The sequence below is a fragment of the Hyla sarda genome, chromosome 1, assembly GCF_029499605.1.
Source record: "Hyla sarda isolate aHylSar1 chromosome 1, aHylSar1.hap1, whole genome shotgun sequence".
Lineage (NCBI taxonomy): Eukaryota > Metazoa > Chordata > Amphibia > Anura > Hylidae > Hyla > Hyla sarda.
The window spans coordinates 84,101,580-84,117,690 of NC_079189.1; the positions used below are offsets into that span (position 1 = coordinate 84,101,580).

The following is a 16,111-nucleotide window of genomic DNA, read 5'->3' on the forward strand; positions in this document are numbered from 1 at the left end:
AGAACCAGGAGGACCAACCTAGAAAATAAGGCAAGCTGCAGCATCCTAGGACAGGGTAAGAGACAAGGAGACTAACTGGTCCTGGACCCTAGCGTTCCGAGCGGACCAGAGCACTCCGAAGTAACATCCCGTCAGGACGGGAACCAAGGGGGAAACAAAAAGGGAACCTAGATGTGATTTCCAGTTTCTAGGTGGCTAGACCAGCTGTCGCCAAGCCATACATGATTGCATAAACTCCTCCAACAGAGGATAGCGCCAAGGCTGCATGAGCAGCAGCAGATAACCAAGAAACAGGAAGAGAGGCAGGCAGAGATTGGGCAGTAAGCACAAAAGCATAGACAGCAAAAGGCTCTTCTGAATGCTCCAGCAAAAAAAAAAAAGAAAAAAAAAAAAGGCCCAGCCAGATATATATCGTGGGAAGAGAGAGATGGCTCCATATTGGCAATAGAAAGCACCCAGCGAAATAGTCCCCCGAGCGGAGAGGAAAAAACAAGGGGTGGTCAAGATGAAACTCAGGCACTGACCACGTCAAGCTCCCTGATCCCCATACCCCCTGAGGAAAGGGGATTGTCAACGTGCGCTGCCAGGCACTGTAGGGGCAGGGAAATACCGCCACAACGGGAGAAAGTATTGGGTGGACGTAGCGCCAAGGAACTCTGCGACAACATATCGAGGCCCCATGTCAGAGCGCAGAGGTGCTCAACCGCTGCAGACCTGTGGAAAAAAAGATCACAGGAAGGCCCGAGGCACACCCACCGACAGAAGGAAAAGTGGGAATTCGGTCGAGGGCACCCAGCGGTAGGGAAGAACACTCACCAATTGTCTCCCCAGAATCTTCCAAGGGACCGTGAAATCCCTGGCAAAGACACTCCACGGCGGATTCTCCCTGACAACCTAGCAGAAAATAGGTATGCCTGAGGCGACTCAATGGAATTTGCCCTATCAGGTACTGTACAAGGTGACAGATTCAAATAAAGGGTACCCCATATACAGTGGTCCCTCAACATACAATGGTAATTCGTTCCAAACGACCCATCGTTTGTCGAATCCATCGTATGTTGAGGGATCCGTGCAATGTAAAGTATAGGAAGTTATACTCACCTGTCCCCGCCGCTCCGGACCGCGTCCTCACCGCTCCCGATGCTGTTCCCGCTGCTCTGGTGTCTTCTTCGGGATCCTCTGGCTTCTTCCGCATCTTCTGCAGGGTCCGGGACTCGCTTTCTGGTGACGTTATTACGCTGCTGCGCCGGCACAGCGTGCGTAGTGACGTAATAACGACGACGGAAAGCGAGGCCCGGACCCTGGAGAAGATACAGAAGACGCCGGAGGATCACAAAGTGGACCCGGAGCAGCGGGGATAGGTGAGCGAACCTGTCCGGGATGCTTAAACTGCTATCCGACAGCAGCTTAAGCATTTTGCGCTGTCGGATAGCAGTTAATGCTATGGCCCCGACATATAAAAGCATTGTATGTCGATGCAGACATCAACATGCGATGGCCTCTTAGAGGCCATCGTATGTCGATTTTATCATATGTCGGGGCAATCGCATGTCGGGGGATTACTGTACAGTCCTTGGAAAGAAGCCTGGCTGAAATGAAATGAATCTGATAAAAACAGATCTTACAGACATGTAATAGCTATTGGATGCTACAAGCAATAGACATTAAGGGCAATTCAATTATTGACCACAAGAGGCTGCCAAACGCCACCAAATGGTCTGAGAGACCAGCATTCGAGATTTACTTTTTTTTCAATTGAACTAAAAAAGTAGAAAAGAGGCATGGGGAGCAAGGTGCCCTGTGTTGTTACTGCCTGCATGAACTCCTCAGCGACATGGGCTAGGACGCTCACAGCATGTGCAGGACACATGCGGGCAGTCCATGGAGCGGCAACGGGACAAAGCAGCGCACTATAGAAGCACCTGCTAAGCTGCCACACGTCTCTGAGCCAGGGGACAAGAGCGGGCTGGCTGGAAGAACTCCCACCGGGCTGTCAAACACCATAATCCCCTCAGACATCCACACATACTCACCCCTTGATATCTTCAGCGAGCATTAGGCCACACTGCATCATGCCAGGCTGCCATAGCGAGGCGAGCAGGGGCATTGGGGGATGCAGACCCAGGGTACAACCTCCAGGCGGTGGCAGTTAGCGATAAGGGGTTGACGGCACATAGTTATGTTCCATGCCCCTTTTTCACATGTGGGAGATCAGGTAGCGCCATGCTCATGTCGCCCAACCTACGATAAAAAAAAAAACAAAGGAAAAAAAACCTAACTGGACATAACTAGAAAATAATAAAATAGACCAGGTCTGGTGAGCTCCCAGATCTGTGTCTTGTCTCCTACGGACACTAGCTAAAACTGATTACCTCATTTCCAGTGGGCGGGTATATCCTGCCAGGGAGGAGCAGACTTTTTTCCCCCTAGTATCAGCACCTCCTAGTGGCAAGAGCATATAGCCATATAGTATAGAGTATAGGTGTCTCCCAATGAAGAGCGACCAAGAAAAAAGTGTTCCAAAAACTGGGAAGTTGTGACTGCTTCCTGGAAACTTACTCTTTGATATCACGGAGTTGGTCAATATCCTGAGGTTTAGTAAAATCTGGATCATGAGCCAGAAGATGAATCATATATGGTACAACATATTCCGGCAGGAGAGACAAAAGTTTTTCTGTAAAATACAAATCACCAGTGTGTCATAATATTTCAAACAGCAGGGTTGCAGAAAGCTTGTCCCAGTTATTGCATATACAGTAATCCCTCAACTTACAATGGCCTCAACATACAATATATAACTATTCACATTCATGGAAAGATCACACTCTGTACAGTCGTTGAATGAAGCTACACTTCTCCAGCCATTGATACACCTGATAGGAAGGGGAGTAGTTAAATGTAAGGAGTGTCAAGTCCAGAAAGTGGTATCAAATAACGTCGCTGAATGGGTGGTGCTGCTCGTGTGAGTAAGTCCGAACAGTACATGGTATCCTCTTGAAGAAAAGTACAAATGGAGCACTCACCTCATGAATGTCAGCCAGACACGTACTTTATTGATCCACGGGGTACAGACACATAGGGGGGCAGAACAGATAGTGCAGACGGGGGTGATTCAAACAAACGGGCGACAGTCCGTATCGCGCTTTACACGATTCGTCAGGCCCTTGGTGCGTGATGACGTCAGACAGGTAAGTTTTATAGCCCAGTCAACATGTCACCAAGGTAACACTGTATATACCACCTAAAAAACCAGTGAAAAGTCTGAGCTAAAAACAAGATACAGCAAGGTAAATCAAAAGGCATGTATAAGACATTTACAGTAATGCAGCATATTCTTTTTCAATAAGACCTAAGGATCCATTGGGCTTCTTTCTGTAGAAGAAGCAGAGATCTGTTTTTTACTTTTTGGGCAATTTCGATCCTCTCCAAGGCAGAAAAGTTTAGTGTATCAGGACTACTATTATGGACCATTTGCATGTGGGAGATGAACTTAGTAGCTCCCGTGCTGTCCTGAGGGATCCAAAGTGCTCTCTAATCCTATGGAAAAGTGGGTGTTTAGTTTGACCTATATAAAATAAACTGCAACTACAAATGAGGTTGTATACAACGTGATCTGACCTGCACGTAATGCACTGTTTGACGAACACAGTGTAACTTCCCAGTTTGATCTCTTTAGTATTGGAATTATGTTTACAGAAAGAACAGGAGCCGCATTGGAAATTCCCTATGTGTCTGGTATCCGTTAGCCCGTCTGAACGGGCTTTCAATTTTGTGGACCTGCGTTTCTTGATGTAATCTCTTATGGTCTGATTCCTTTTGTATGTGATGACTGGTGGTTCTTTGGTTATTTCTTGAATATCTTTATCTGCCTGCAGCATGTACCAGTTTTCCAGGATAGTGTTTTTAATTTTTTTGTTCAAAGGTGTATTTCTAAAAGAAAACACTACTCTTGCGATTTTTATTTTTGGCTCTTGTTCTAAATAGATTTTCTTTTAGAATACTGTCCACTCTGGATCTCGCTTTTTTTGACTACCTCAGACTGATAGCCTCGCTCTAAAAACCTAGTTTCTAATTTGTCTGCTTGTTTAATATAGAGTTCCCTGTCTTTTGTTATATTTTAATTAATTGACTATAGGGAATACTATTTCTTGTGGTTTCTGGATGCGAGGAATGATAATGTAGCAAGGCATTTTTAGATGTAATTTTATTTTGAGTTTATTGTCTACCACCTCAATTTTCACGTCTAGGAACTCAAGGGATTGGTTCCCGAATTCTGATGTAAATCTCATGTTAACTGTGTTGATATCATTGACGTAAGACAGAAATTCATGGAACAAAACCTCCTCTTCTGTTTCTTGTGGATTTATCTGCAGTAAATACCAATCTGGGTTATTAGGATTGGTGGGGAACAATATATTATTTACGGTCAATTTATATTGATTGGAGCTTCTCCATTATTTTAGATGTGGGGTAACTTTTTAATTTTCCATACACTTTCTCATCCCCTAGCTGTCTGTTCGCTTCTACATCATGATCTGCCTTGTTGCAAACAACAACTACCCATCCCCCTCCCCCCTCCTTGTAACCAACAAATCTCTCTCTGCCAACCACTTAAGGGCTCTTTGCTCATCCAGGGTGATGATAAACTTAGAAGGTGGGTAATTCCAAAAGAGATCTATGGAGCTGCCTGGGGCAACAGGATGGTTTAAGGTGAAGGGGTTAGCACCTAAAAAGAAGTCCTCTTCAAACATCTGGTAGCTAAACGGCTCATTCAGTTTAACCCTTTATTGAGTGCAGATAAACAATGTTCAGTGAGATTGACTACAATGTTTGCGGTCTGAACTAGCGCCAAGTCACTGACTTCCTCTTGTACGGGAATTTCTTAGTTTTTTTTCTCCTTTCCCCTCTACAGGTTTTCCCCCTAAAGGGATAGCTGTCAGGATGGTGTTTCTCTCAGTAGAGGTTTGTTGCTCCATTTCATCAGAAAGACTTGACTCAGACTCTGTTGTAAGGTAGTCTGTGCCTTTAGTTTTTATTTTTTTTATTTTCTCTTTTTCTCCCTTTAGATCCGGCTCCTTTCATTTTATTTGGACGGTTTTGATTCCAGGTGAATGTTTGACCAAGCCGAAAGGAATCTAGCCCTCTCAATTTCTTTAATGTTGGATTGTAGAGTAGTTAGTTTTAGTTAAAATTTTTGCCGAAATTCAGCAAATTGCTGCTCCAATATGGCTTTACATAATTCTTCTGTTTTTATGTATTCCTCCTAATTTTTTTCCAGTATTAGATTTTGCAGATTAAGAGAATGTATAACATGCAGATCATCCCATTTATTTATGAAGGCTTGATAGTCAGTAAATTGTGACGACACTTTGTACACTCTTAAGCCTCTTTGTGTGCGCTTCTGGTCGGCATATGCCTTTAAGGAGTTTATGGTCCAAAAGACCCACATTTCCTTTTCGGCTAGAGTTGTTCCTTAAACTGATTACCTGGAGCTCTTCTTGCTGTTTGATTTACCTTGCTGTGTCTTATATTGGTTGTTTTTAGCTCACAATTTTCACTTTTTTTTTTTTTTAAGTGTTAATAGGTGTTGTATACAGTGTTATCTAGGTGCAGAGATGTGGAATGCCTATCGCCCGACGTCCGGGACATGCAGGTGAATTGTTTCCGGCCCATAGCCCTGCTTCGGGAAAGCAGGGCCGGACCTGACAAGCACGGCGGTGCTCAGCAGTCTGTATGGAGTTGGCTCCCAACTCCTGCCCACTCCATACTCTACTGCCCTCAGCTGTTCTCAGTAGCCGGGGCCGCTGCTAATAGCCAGCATGCGGCTGGCTATTAAGCCCTTAGATCGCCGCAGGTCAAAGCTGACAGCGGTATCTAAAGGGACATGTGGATGCTCCCTGTGGGCTAAAATTCAGAACTTTTTTGAATATTTTTAAATTGGTAAAACATGACGAAAACTATACAAATCTGCTATTTCTGTAATCAGGCCGGTCTACAGTATCAAAACAACATGTTAGTTAAACCACAAGGTAAATTGTGTAGAAAAGAAAACCACCAAGTTTGCTAAATTATCTTTTACTATTTCAATTTCACTGATATATATATATATTTTTTTTTGGTTCAGAGAATATGTTATTGAAAAATGAAAAGGTATCATAGTAGATAGTTACGGGGAGAGGAGGAATAAATGAGTGTAAAAGCGAAAATTGGCCAGGGCAAGTGGATCGTCTGAGGGACAAGTAGATTTTGCTCCGTTTTAGTCCCGTGGACAAGTAGTTTTTTTTTTTAAATTTCCACACCCCTGTAGGTGACAAGTTGACTGGGCTATAAAACTTACCTGTCTGACGTCATCACAAACCAAGGGCCTGACTAAGCGCGCAAAGCGCGATACGGACCGTCGCCCGTTTGTTTCTTTTTTATTCCTCAGCACACTCACCATTAGCCGTTGGGTTTTGTTTGATGTATTCTCTTCGTATACTTATGTTCTTGAGCAAGCATTGTCTGGCATGGGCCCGTCTTTCTTTCACTGGATCCTTGGCACAGAGTGCAAATATTGCCATATACTCAAGTGGGAGCTGCAGCTTAACCAGTGCTTTGTGCAGCTTCTGTGCAAATATCTGTCGAACCTGGTAGCATTCATCCTGCAAGATGGACACATTAGTCCCCGCCATTAGCAATTTGTAAAAATATTCTTTAATATAGAATTATAACTCATGCAAGGTAAATCGAGGGTATACAAGATGGCTAACTTGACAAGAGTCAAACCTAAGATTGATGCCTTGACCTTTAGAACAGTTAAGTTATAACCACAACCTATAGATAGGAATTGCTGAGGTTAAAGGAATGTATAAACATACTATTCTAGGATAGTCAGGTTGAAACTACAGGCCTACCATATTTGTAAGGGTAGTAATGTCCAATCAGATTACAAGTTAAGCATTACATAATGAATACACCCATAAGTTAAAGATACACTCAAAAAACAAAACACTAGGAGGAGATATATAGAGACAAGTATATTTATGGATATAAGACTTAGTATAATCACGCCCACATATGTAAATAACACACCCATAGGTATGATGTATAAGAGGCCTAACAGAAGCCCACACAAGTTACCAAGGAGGCCTCATTCATGGAGGACAAAGAAGGGCATCATTCATGAAGAACCGAGGATGAAGGAAGGCCAAGGAGGCAGGGCCAAACCAGTCTGATGAAGGAGGAAGCCATCTTAGATGAACTTTCCATGATGGATCCAGCCCACACAAACTTGTTGGTGAGACTACTCCATGGACATGCCTATATTTCCTATTGAACTTATTGCAATGCTTATACAACTGTTATTTTCATGAGATTTACTAGTTTGTTCTGTTTGCCATATTTGTCTATGAGCCTATAATAAATGTATTTTTGTTTACTTAATCCGAGTAACCAATTTATTCCTCCAATGGTGACCGTGTCATTTAATATGACTGGTATAATTATTATCTAACACAATTGTTAAAAATACATACAGATTTAGGAAGCATATGGCCACTCGGCATCTCAGAAGAGACCATATTAGCCGTTAAATAAATGAGATACTCACATTAATAACCAGGGCACACAACTGGAACTGCTCCGGTGTGATTATTTCATGGTAACAAGGCTCTTGTGCCAACTTCATAATGGCACCACCTGCTGCCAACCTCAAACGTGACATATCTGATTTACTGGGAAAAAAAATAAAAATAAATAAAACAACTACATTTTAATGCCTGATCAGAAAGCAGAATAGATACACAGATTACACCCTTATACATGATTTGCATGTCTTGGGAGGCCTCTGAACACTATTACAAAATATCTTTACCTTATTCTTTTGTGTTCAGTCAGGTCTCCTTCGCTGACCAACATAGCTGAAAGCAATCTTAAAGTTGAGTTTGCAGACTTTGACTGATTGTTCTTCATACCCAGCAACCAACGCACTAGTAACTTTATTGCTTGCACCTAAAATGTATATGTAAAAATTGTAAAGTTCATGCATCTTATCCCACACAGCAGCATTACACACTTTTAAAAATAAGCAAGTGTTATAGGGAAGAGCTGAGCAAAAACCCAGGCATTAGCACATTTTACTCCTTGTAGTATCCACTTGGAGTGTTGGCTCTGAGTAGCTGAAAACAATTCATTCACTCAATTTTAAAATTAAAAGAGCTGAATGTGTTCCCCTCACTTTCTGTATAACGTAAAGTGATCACTACTGACTTTCAGGGCCCCCTAAGATGCATGACATTTGTAAGAAAAAAAAACATCTGCAGATTTTCAGCTGCTTAATGTTGTGGATTTTTTTTTCTTGCATGTTCATATTTGTGTTGCAGCCTTGGCAGACTGCACCTGTAAATATATTGCCCTGCTTTTAAAAGGTGATCAATTTAGGTTTTTGCATGCCAAAAGTGTCTAAGATGTGAATAAGTAGATTTTTTTTTTTATACTTCCTGTAAAATCTTTCACTGAGGATCCATTGGGGGACACAGGGAGCATATCTTGCTGCTACTAGGCATTTACAAAAAAGAAGTCTGTCGCTCCTGGCAGGATATACACCGCCTACTGACTCTGAATTAATCAGTTTAGTCCCAAAGCAGTAGGAGGAAACCAACAAATCCCTACAGAGTCCAAAGAAGACCCAGACAAAAAAGAAAAATCAACCGAACAAATTCACAAACAAGAAATCGACTCTTAGGTCAATAACTAACGGGTGGGTGCTCTGTCCCCAATGGATCCTCCGAGAATTATTTTACAGCAAGTATAAAAAAAAAAAAATCTACTTTCTCGTTCGGCTTCATTGGGGACACCCTAACCGTGGGATGTACCAAGTCAGTCCCCAGGGTGGGAAAGCAGAACCCAGCCAGAGAATCAGGCTGATGGCCACGCCACCACCGCCTGCAAAACTTTACGCCCAAAACAGGCGTCAGCAGATGAAAAGAGGAGACCACCGGCCAAAGCACAGCCTTGCCCTGGTGAAGGACAAGATGATGGGGGGGGTCCGATACGAGAGTGCCGCCAATTTTGACACCCGCCAGATGGAGGTCACATCAATGAGAAATGACACCTTCCAAGAAAGGAAGCCAAGAGAGATCTCCCGAAGGGGTTCAAATGGGACACCTGGCAAAGCACTGAGAACCAAATTCAGGTTCCAGGGCATAGTGAGAGACCTGTAAGAAGGAGCCTAGTGTGCCACACCCGAAAGGAAGGTGCGAACATGAGGATCAGAAGCCAGGGGGTGCTGAAAAAGAACGGAAAGCACCGACACCTGCCCCTTGAGGGAACTAAGTGCCAAATGAGTTTCCAGCCCGAACTGCAGAAAGGAAAGCAGGTTTGGCAAGGAAAAACACAACAGGAGACAGGGAGCGGGCCTCGCACCGCCAAAAACATGCACGCCAGGTCCTATGATAAATCCTGACAGAGGACGGTTTACACGCCCTAAGCATGATGTGAATGACCAGAGCTACTGCAGGAGGACTGGGCCAAAGCTGCGGGCTAAATTAATGGCTGCCCACCGACAGCAGCCCCCATGCCCAGAAAAGCGTGCTGCCGCGAGTAAGCCCGGCCGCGGACAGAGTGTTGTAGTGTGGGGCTGGAGCAGTGCTGTGCAACAGGCGTGAGCGATGTCAGTCTGCGGCCGCCATCTGTCACAACCGGAGGGCGACAGAACTCAAAACTGTCGCAGAGAAGTAGGCAGGAGCACCACATGCGCAGCTATGGCTGAAGGAAGGTACCTGGGAGAGGTACTTAACCTCGAAAATAAGCCCCTATTTAACCCCCAATAAAATAAAATTACCCCCGAGACCACCAGCCAACCTGAAAGCTATAGAGCCCCGAAGTCTCCAAGAAGGGGAGAGAAGAAAGCAAGTAGAGAGGGCTAGGAGGGCTCTATAGACCGAAGTCTTCAGCCTATTGCCACGCTGCATCATACCAGGCTGCAAAGCGGGGCGAGCAGGGGCCCGGACCCAAGGCACGTCCCTATTGCTGGTCGGTGACGAGAAAGGGTTAACGGTGCATACTTGAAATCGAAACTCTAGAAAAACTAGAAAAGAAAAAAAGAAGACCAGGTCTGGAGAACTACAGACCTGTGTATGCCTCCTACTGACAAAAACTAAACTGATTAGCTCAGAGAGTCAGTGTGCAGAGTATATCCTGCCAGGAGGGTCCGACTTCTTTTTTGTTAATGCCTAGTGGCAGCAAGATATACCCACGGTACCTGTGTCCTCCAATGGAGCCGAACGAGAAAAGGAGATTTTTATGCTTACCGTAAAATCTTTTTCTCGGAGGATCCATTGGGGGACACAGACCATGGGTATATGCTGCTGCCACTAGGTGGCTTGACATTAGGCAACAAGAAAAGTCGGCCCCTCCCACCAGGATATACCCACCCACAGGCAGCTGGGCTAATCAGTTTAGACCCAGAGCAGTAGGAGAGGAATGAAAGGTCAGAAAAAAAACATCTGTGGCATATGTCAATCGTCAGGGTGGCACACGCAGCTTAGCGGCTATGGCTGAAGTCTCCAACATCCTTCTATGGGTGGAGCTCAGAGCCCCCTCGATATCAGCAATTCACATACCAGGAGCAAAATCTTGGGAGGCGGACTTTCTCAGCTGCTCCTCAGCTGATCCCAACGAATGGTCTCTTCTTCCGGAAGAGTTTGCTGAAATCTGCAACCTCTGGGGCACTTCAGGCCTGGACCTTTTCGAGTCTTGAGCTACGCCTTGGAGAAAGGTCCGGACATGAGGATCAGACGCCAGGGGACGGTGAAAAAGAATGGAGCAGAAACTTGTCTCATAAGGGAACCAAGTGTTGTTCTAACCCCGACTGTAAGAATGAAGGAAGTCGTGTGAGAGAGAACGCAACTGGAGAAAAAGGAGTGAGACTCACACCAATGAAAATAAGACTGCCAAGTACGGTGGTAAATCTTCGCAGAAAAGGGCTTGGGCGCTCTGATCACAGTTTGAGTTACTTGAGGAGATAATCCCCTAGCTCTCAGAACATCGGTCTCAACAACCATGCAGTCAAATGCAGGGACTGTAAATTGAGGTGGCAAGACGATCCTGAGAGAGCAGATCTCATCGAAGTGGAAGGCGCGGTGGCACATCGTCCACCAGACGAACCACGTCTGCGCACCACACCTGCCTGTGCCAGTCCGGAGACACTAGAATGGCGGGTACGCCCTCCACTTGAGTTTCATCAGGAACCTGGAAGAAGGGGAAGAGGAGGTAAAAAATATGGGAGAATGCAGTGGGACCAAGTACTGACCAGGGCGTCCACTGCTAGAGCCAGGGGGTCCCGGGAGTTCGCTACAAATCGAGGGACTATGTGGTTGTGGTGAGACGCGAAAAAGGTCCACGCCTGAAGTGCCCCAGAGGTTGCAGATTTCCACAAAACCTTCTGGAAGAGACCATTCATTGGGGTTGGCTGAGGAGTGGCTGAGAAAGTCCGCCTCCCAAGATTTCACACCTGGTATGTGAATAGCTGATATGTAGGGGACTCTGAGCTCCGCCCATAGAAGGATCTTGGAGACTTCAGCCATAGCCGCTAAGCTGCGTGTGCCGCCCTGAAGATTGACAGCTGTGGAGTTGTCCGTCTGTAAACGAACACGTTGTCCTGGAGAAGGCACTCTCAATGGCGGAGACAAAGGTAGATTGCTCCGAGCTCCAGAATGTTGATGGGGAGAAGAGCTTCCTGAGTGGACCAAAGTCCCTGGACCGTCTGGTCTCTAAAAACTCCTTCCCAACCGCTGAGACTGGCATCAGTCAAAATGACCTGCCAGTAGAGGGGCAGAAGGATTTTCCTTGATGAAGAAGAGGACCGAAACCACCACAGGAGGTACTGGCGAGTCTTGGGAGGGAGAAAAGATTCTCCAATCGAGGGTCAGTGGAGATTTGTCCCATCGGGACAAAAGAGAATTCTGAAGAGGTCAATAATGAAACTGAACGTAAGGAAAGCTTCCATAGCCACCACCATTCGACCCCGGACTTGCATGCAGACCCGAATGGAAACGGGAACAGGACATCGGAGACTCCGAACCCCTGATAATAGGACCAGACGCTCATCCGGCAGAAGAAAAATCCGGGCGGACGCCGAGCCACATTTCAGTCCCAGGAAGATTAGGGACTGAGAGGGAGTAGATAGGACTTGTCCTGATTGACCAACCAGCCACCAGGATCTGTAGAATGAGACAGACTCTCCTGATTCTGGGCTCAGTTTGGCGCCTTGACCAGGATGTCATCCAGGTAGGGGATGCCCGACACACCCCAGGCTTGCAGAATGGCAATCACTGCCGCCAGGACCTTGATGAAGACTGTCGGAGCAGTGGCTAGTCCGAAGGAAAGAGCCACAAACTGAAAATGGCCCTCAGGGAGAGCAAAGCAAAGATATCGCTGATGTGCTGAAAAAATAGGAATGTGGAGGTAGGAATCACGGATGTCTACCAAGGAAAGAAACTCCCCTTGATCCATGGACGCCACCACCGAATGGAGGGACTTCATATGAAAATGACGGAGAAGTAGGTGGCGGCTGAGGCGCTTCAGATCCATGATCGGGCGGACGGAACTGCCAGTTTTTTGGGGACACCAAACAGGTTGGAATAGAAACCTGAAAAAACGCTCCGCTGGATGAGCTGGGATGATAAAAACATCTCGAACCCAAGAGTCCTGCAGGTAAGCAGACCAGACTTCCTGGAAGAATGACAAACGTCCTCCCACCCGAGAAAAATCGACGGGTGGGGCGACCCAACAAGCAGAGGTAGTCTTGCGGACGCCTGCCTTGGCTGCGAAATGGCCGGAACGATTAACCAATTTGCAGGAGGCATGGGCCTTAAAGGAAGGGACCGTCTTGCCCCTAGATGGTGCCGGTCCGGTCGTCCTTTTGGAGCCATAGGTCCGAAAGGAATGAAAAGAGGTTTACTTCCTTCAGGAGTCGGTAATGCAAGATTCATTAAGCGGCAATAAAGAACACTTAACGGCAGTCGCCTCTGAGATAATCTCATCGAGGCGTTTTCCTAACAGTCGAGAATCAGTAAAAGGAAGCTCCGTGAGAGATTTCTTAGAAGCGGCACCAGCGTTCCAGGCCTTAAGCCACATGGAACTAGGAAGAGCCACCAGATTACCTGTGGCAAAAACCGTACCACGGGCCGATTGTATAGAAGCAGAGCACAAGTAGTCCCCAGCATTGGAGAGTTGAAGTGCAAGGTCCACCAGTACCTCCGCAGGGGACCCAGATAGAATGTTCTGGCGCAGTTGGGAAGTCCAGACAGAAAGGGCTTTTGATAACCCAGCAGAAGCGAAGGCAGGAAGTAAGGATGAACCTGCTGCTTCAAAGGCCAAATTTTGCTAGATTTTCAATCTGCTTCTTCGCCGGGTCCTTGAAAGAAGCCGCATCCGCCAAAGGCAGAGTTGTTTCTTTAGAGAGGAGGGACAAAGGTGAATCCACAGCTGGTGGAGATGTCCACTTTGCCATAAGTTCCTGGGCAAAGGGAAATTGAGCTTGAATTGTCTTTGTTCCTTGAAAGGGCTTGTCAGGATGCTTCCATGCTGTTTTCAGTAAGGCAACAAATTCAGCGTGAGAGCTGAACACCTTAGGAGAGGGACGGGAGTGGTGAAAGGAGACTTCTGGAGTGGGGCCGAAGTTCCTGGGTCCATTAGATGAAATGTGTCCCTTATGGCCGAGACAAAGGTGTCCACCATGCCGGCCATGTCGGTTCGGTCCTCTGAGTCAGAGGCAGAAACTGAAGCCTCATCTTCCAGTTCCCCAGGAGGGTGGGAGCGGGTGGAGGCAGCCTTGGATGAAGGCAAAACTGACCTGGTATGCAGATCTGGAGACCCAGAGCAGCGACCAGGAGAGCAACCCCTGGTTCGGGGTGCATAGGAAGAATGGTGATTCCTATGAGGAGAGTGCCTTTGCTTGCTTCCAGACTCTGGAGATGAACCAGAGGAGAAACCCCTAGGACACTTATGAGAGCGGCCAAAATTGGGGGAACGTCCTGGGAAGATATACCAAGAGGTCCAGGACATATATTGGTGCAGGCAGAACAATTGGGTTCAGCCGAACCACAGGGCAGTTTAGTGTTGCACGGTAAACAGACACAATAGGTGACCAGGTCCATGTCTAGAGGGTGGGTTAGTTCTGGGTTCGGACAAAGTGCCAGCCAGACTGTATAACAGCAAAAACCTAATTCCTCAGAAAGAGGAAGGGGGGAGGCCTCATGAAGGAGAGGGCCAGAGCTGTATGAGCCAAACTCTCATTGGAGGAAAACTGGTCACAGCTGCGCACAAACCGTGCTGATAGGAGAGGCAGATCCCTCAACTTCTGCAGCTGTAGTGGCCGAAATTCCCGCCAGAGAAGAGTAGGAGACGCCCGCTGCCATAGAAAAACACCCCCGACTGCCCTATAAGTAATACAAGTAATAAAACGAGTATGGCCAGGAGTGGAGCTGTCAGCCGTGCGTGATGAGCGCCCCCAACAGTACAGGCGCTCCTGCACGCCGGTCGCATCAGAAGATGCGATGGCGCGAGATTATTATTTATATATATATATATATATATATATATATATATATATATATATATATATATATATATACACACATACACACACACACATACATATACATACACACACGCGCCGGCGCCAATATGCGCAGATGCAAAAAGCCTGCGCAATGAGCGCGGGCACCATTGCATTAGTTCTTGCGCTCCGGAGCATCTAAAGGATCAAGTCGGCTTGAACATGCACCTGTGCCCCGGCTGCATCAAGAGATGCGGCGGTGCCAAAAACCAATCCGGGCGCGAACATGCGCTGGTACCGGAAAACCTATGCACAAAAAGACACAATGTAGAAAAGAAACACTTAATAAAGACAGACAAGAACACGAGGGAGAAGACCTGCACCACGTAAGCTGCCTCCACACATCAGAATGGCCGAGCAGGGAGCCTATAAAAGGAGAGTGGGCTCCAAACAGGGGGGCTACAGAGGTTGAAAATCCTGAGGGAGGATGGGAACCTGAAGGAAAGGGGGGGGGGGGGGGGGTGGAGAGATACTCACCTGCCCTTGGCAAACTTACCTCATGAAGCCTTCAGTCAGCTTTTAGTCCCCTACATCATGCTGGGCTGACACAGCAGGACGAGCAGGGAAAGTAGGGGAACCCTGACCCATGAGGTACAACCCCAGGCGCTGACCGTTGACGAGAAGGGGTTGACAGTACATCCACAATGTCTGTGCCCCTTCAATCGCAAATGGGGAAACAGTGAATGCTATGTTCCTGAGTCCCCACCTGAAAATAGTGAAACAAAAGGGAGAGAAAAATCTAACTATACATCTATACACCTAATCTCAAAAATAAGAAAAGAATAGACCAGGCCTGGAAAACACCAGACCAGGATCTGCCTCCTAACAGACACTAAGCTAAAACTGATTAGCCCAGCTGCCTCTGGGCAGGTATATATTGCTGGGAGGGGCCGACTTTTCTTGTTGCCTAGTGGCGGCAGCATATACCCATGGTCTGTGTCCCCCCATGGTGCCGATAGAGAAACTCCGTTAAAAACAGACACTCCATTTACCACATACTACAAGGACAGATAAAACTGTTCCAAAACCATCACTGCTTATTTTCCACATTCCGGCAGTGGAGCGCCAGCAGGACTTAACATCGTTAGGACCGCTCAAAAATTTGCAGTCTCAGACTACAATGCATTTCAGTGCAGACTACGCAGAAAGAATAGAAATGTCTAGTCTTTCTGCGGACCCTGGAATCAGGATTGCTGCGGCAGACACAACTGCCGAGGAAAGTCTGCCATGTGCACAGTGCAGAAGAATCCCATTGAAATCAATGGGACTCTGTTGCAGCGGAATGTCTGCAGGGAAATTCTATTGTGTGAACAGTGATTACCTTTGTACAAAACTAGTACAAGAACCACACACCTTATGCAGGCAGGCAACCCAACATGTTCATCCAGTATACAATGCATATAACTCAAGACATTTAAAATAAATATTTATGTAGTTAATAGTTGAATCCATTATCACTTTTGGTAATTGCTATGTTTAACAAATAAAAATTGAATAATTAAAACTTTCTAA

The 16,111-nt window shown here is 46.3% G+C and overlaps 1 protein-coding gene across 3 annotated transcripts in view; it reads right to left on the reverse strand.

Annotated features, from left to right (window-relative positions):
- The window catches only part of PDS5A (PDS5 cohesin associated factor A), a 146,364-nt gene that overhangs the window by 30,763 nt on the left and 99,490 nt on the right, over positions 1-16,111 (reverse strand). For all 3 annotated transcript variants that reach the window (XM_056557039.1, XM_056557048.1, XM_056557032.1), the window contains exons 23-26: positions 7,853-7,989; positions 7,589-7,712; positions 6,437-6,641; positions 2,560-2,674 (exon numbers count right to left, since the gene is read on the reverse strand). In XM_056557039.1, the coding sequence (XP_056413014.1) occupies positions 2,560-2,674; positions 6,437-6,641; positions 7,589-7,712; positions 7,853-7,989 (581 nt within the window). The remainder of the gene's footprint in view (positions 1-2,559; positions 2,675-6,436; positions 6,642-7,588; positions 7,713-7,852; positions 7,990-16,111) is intronic.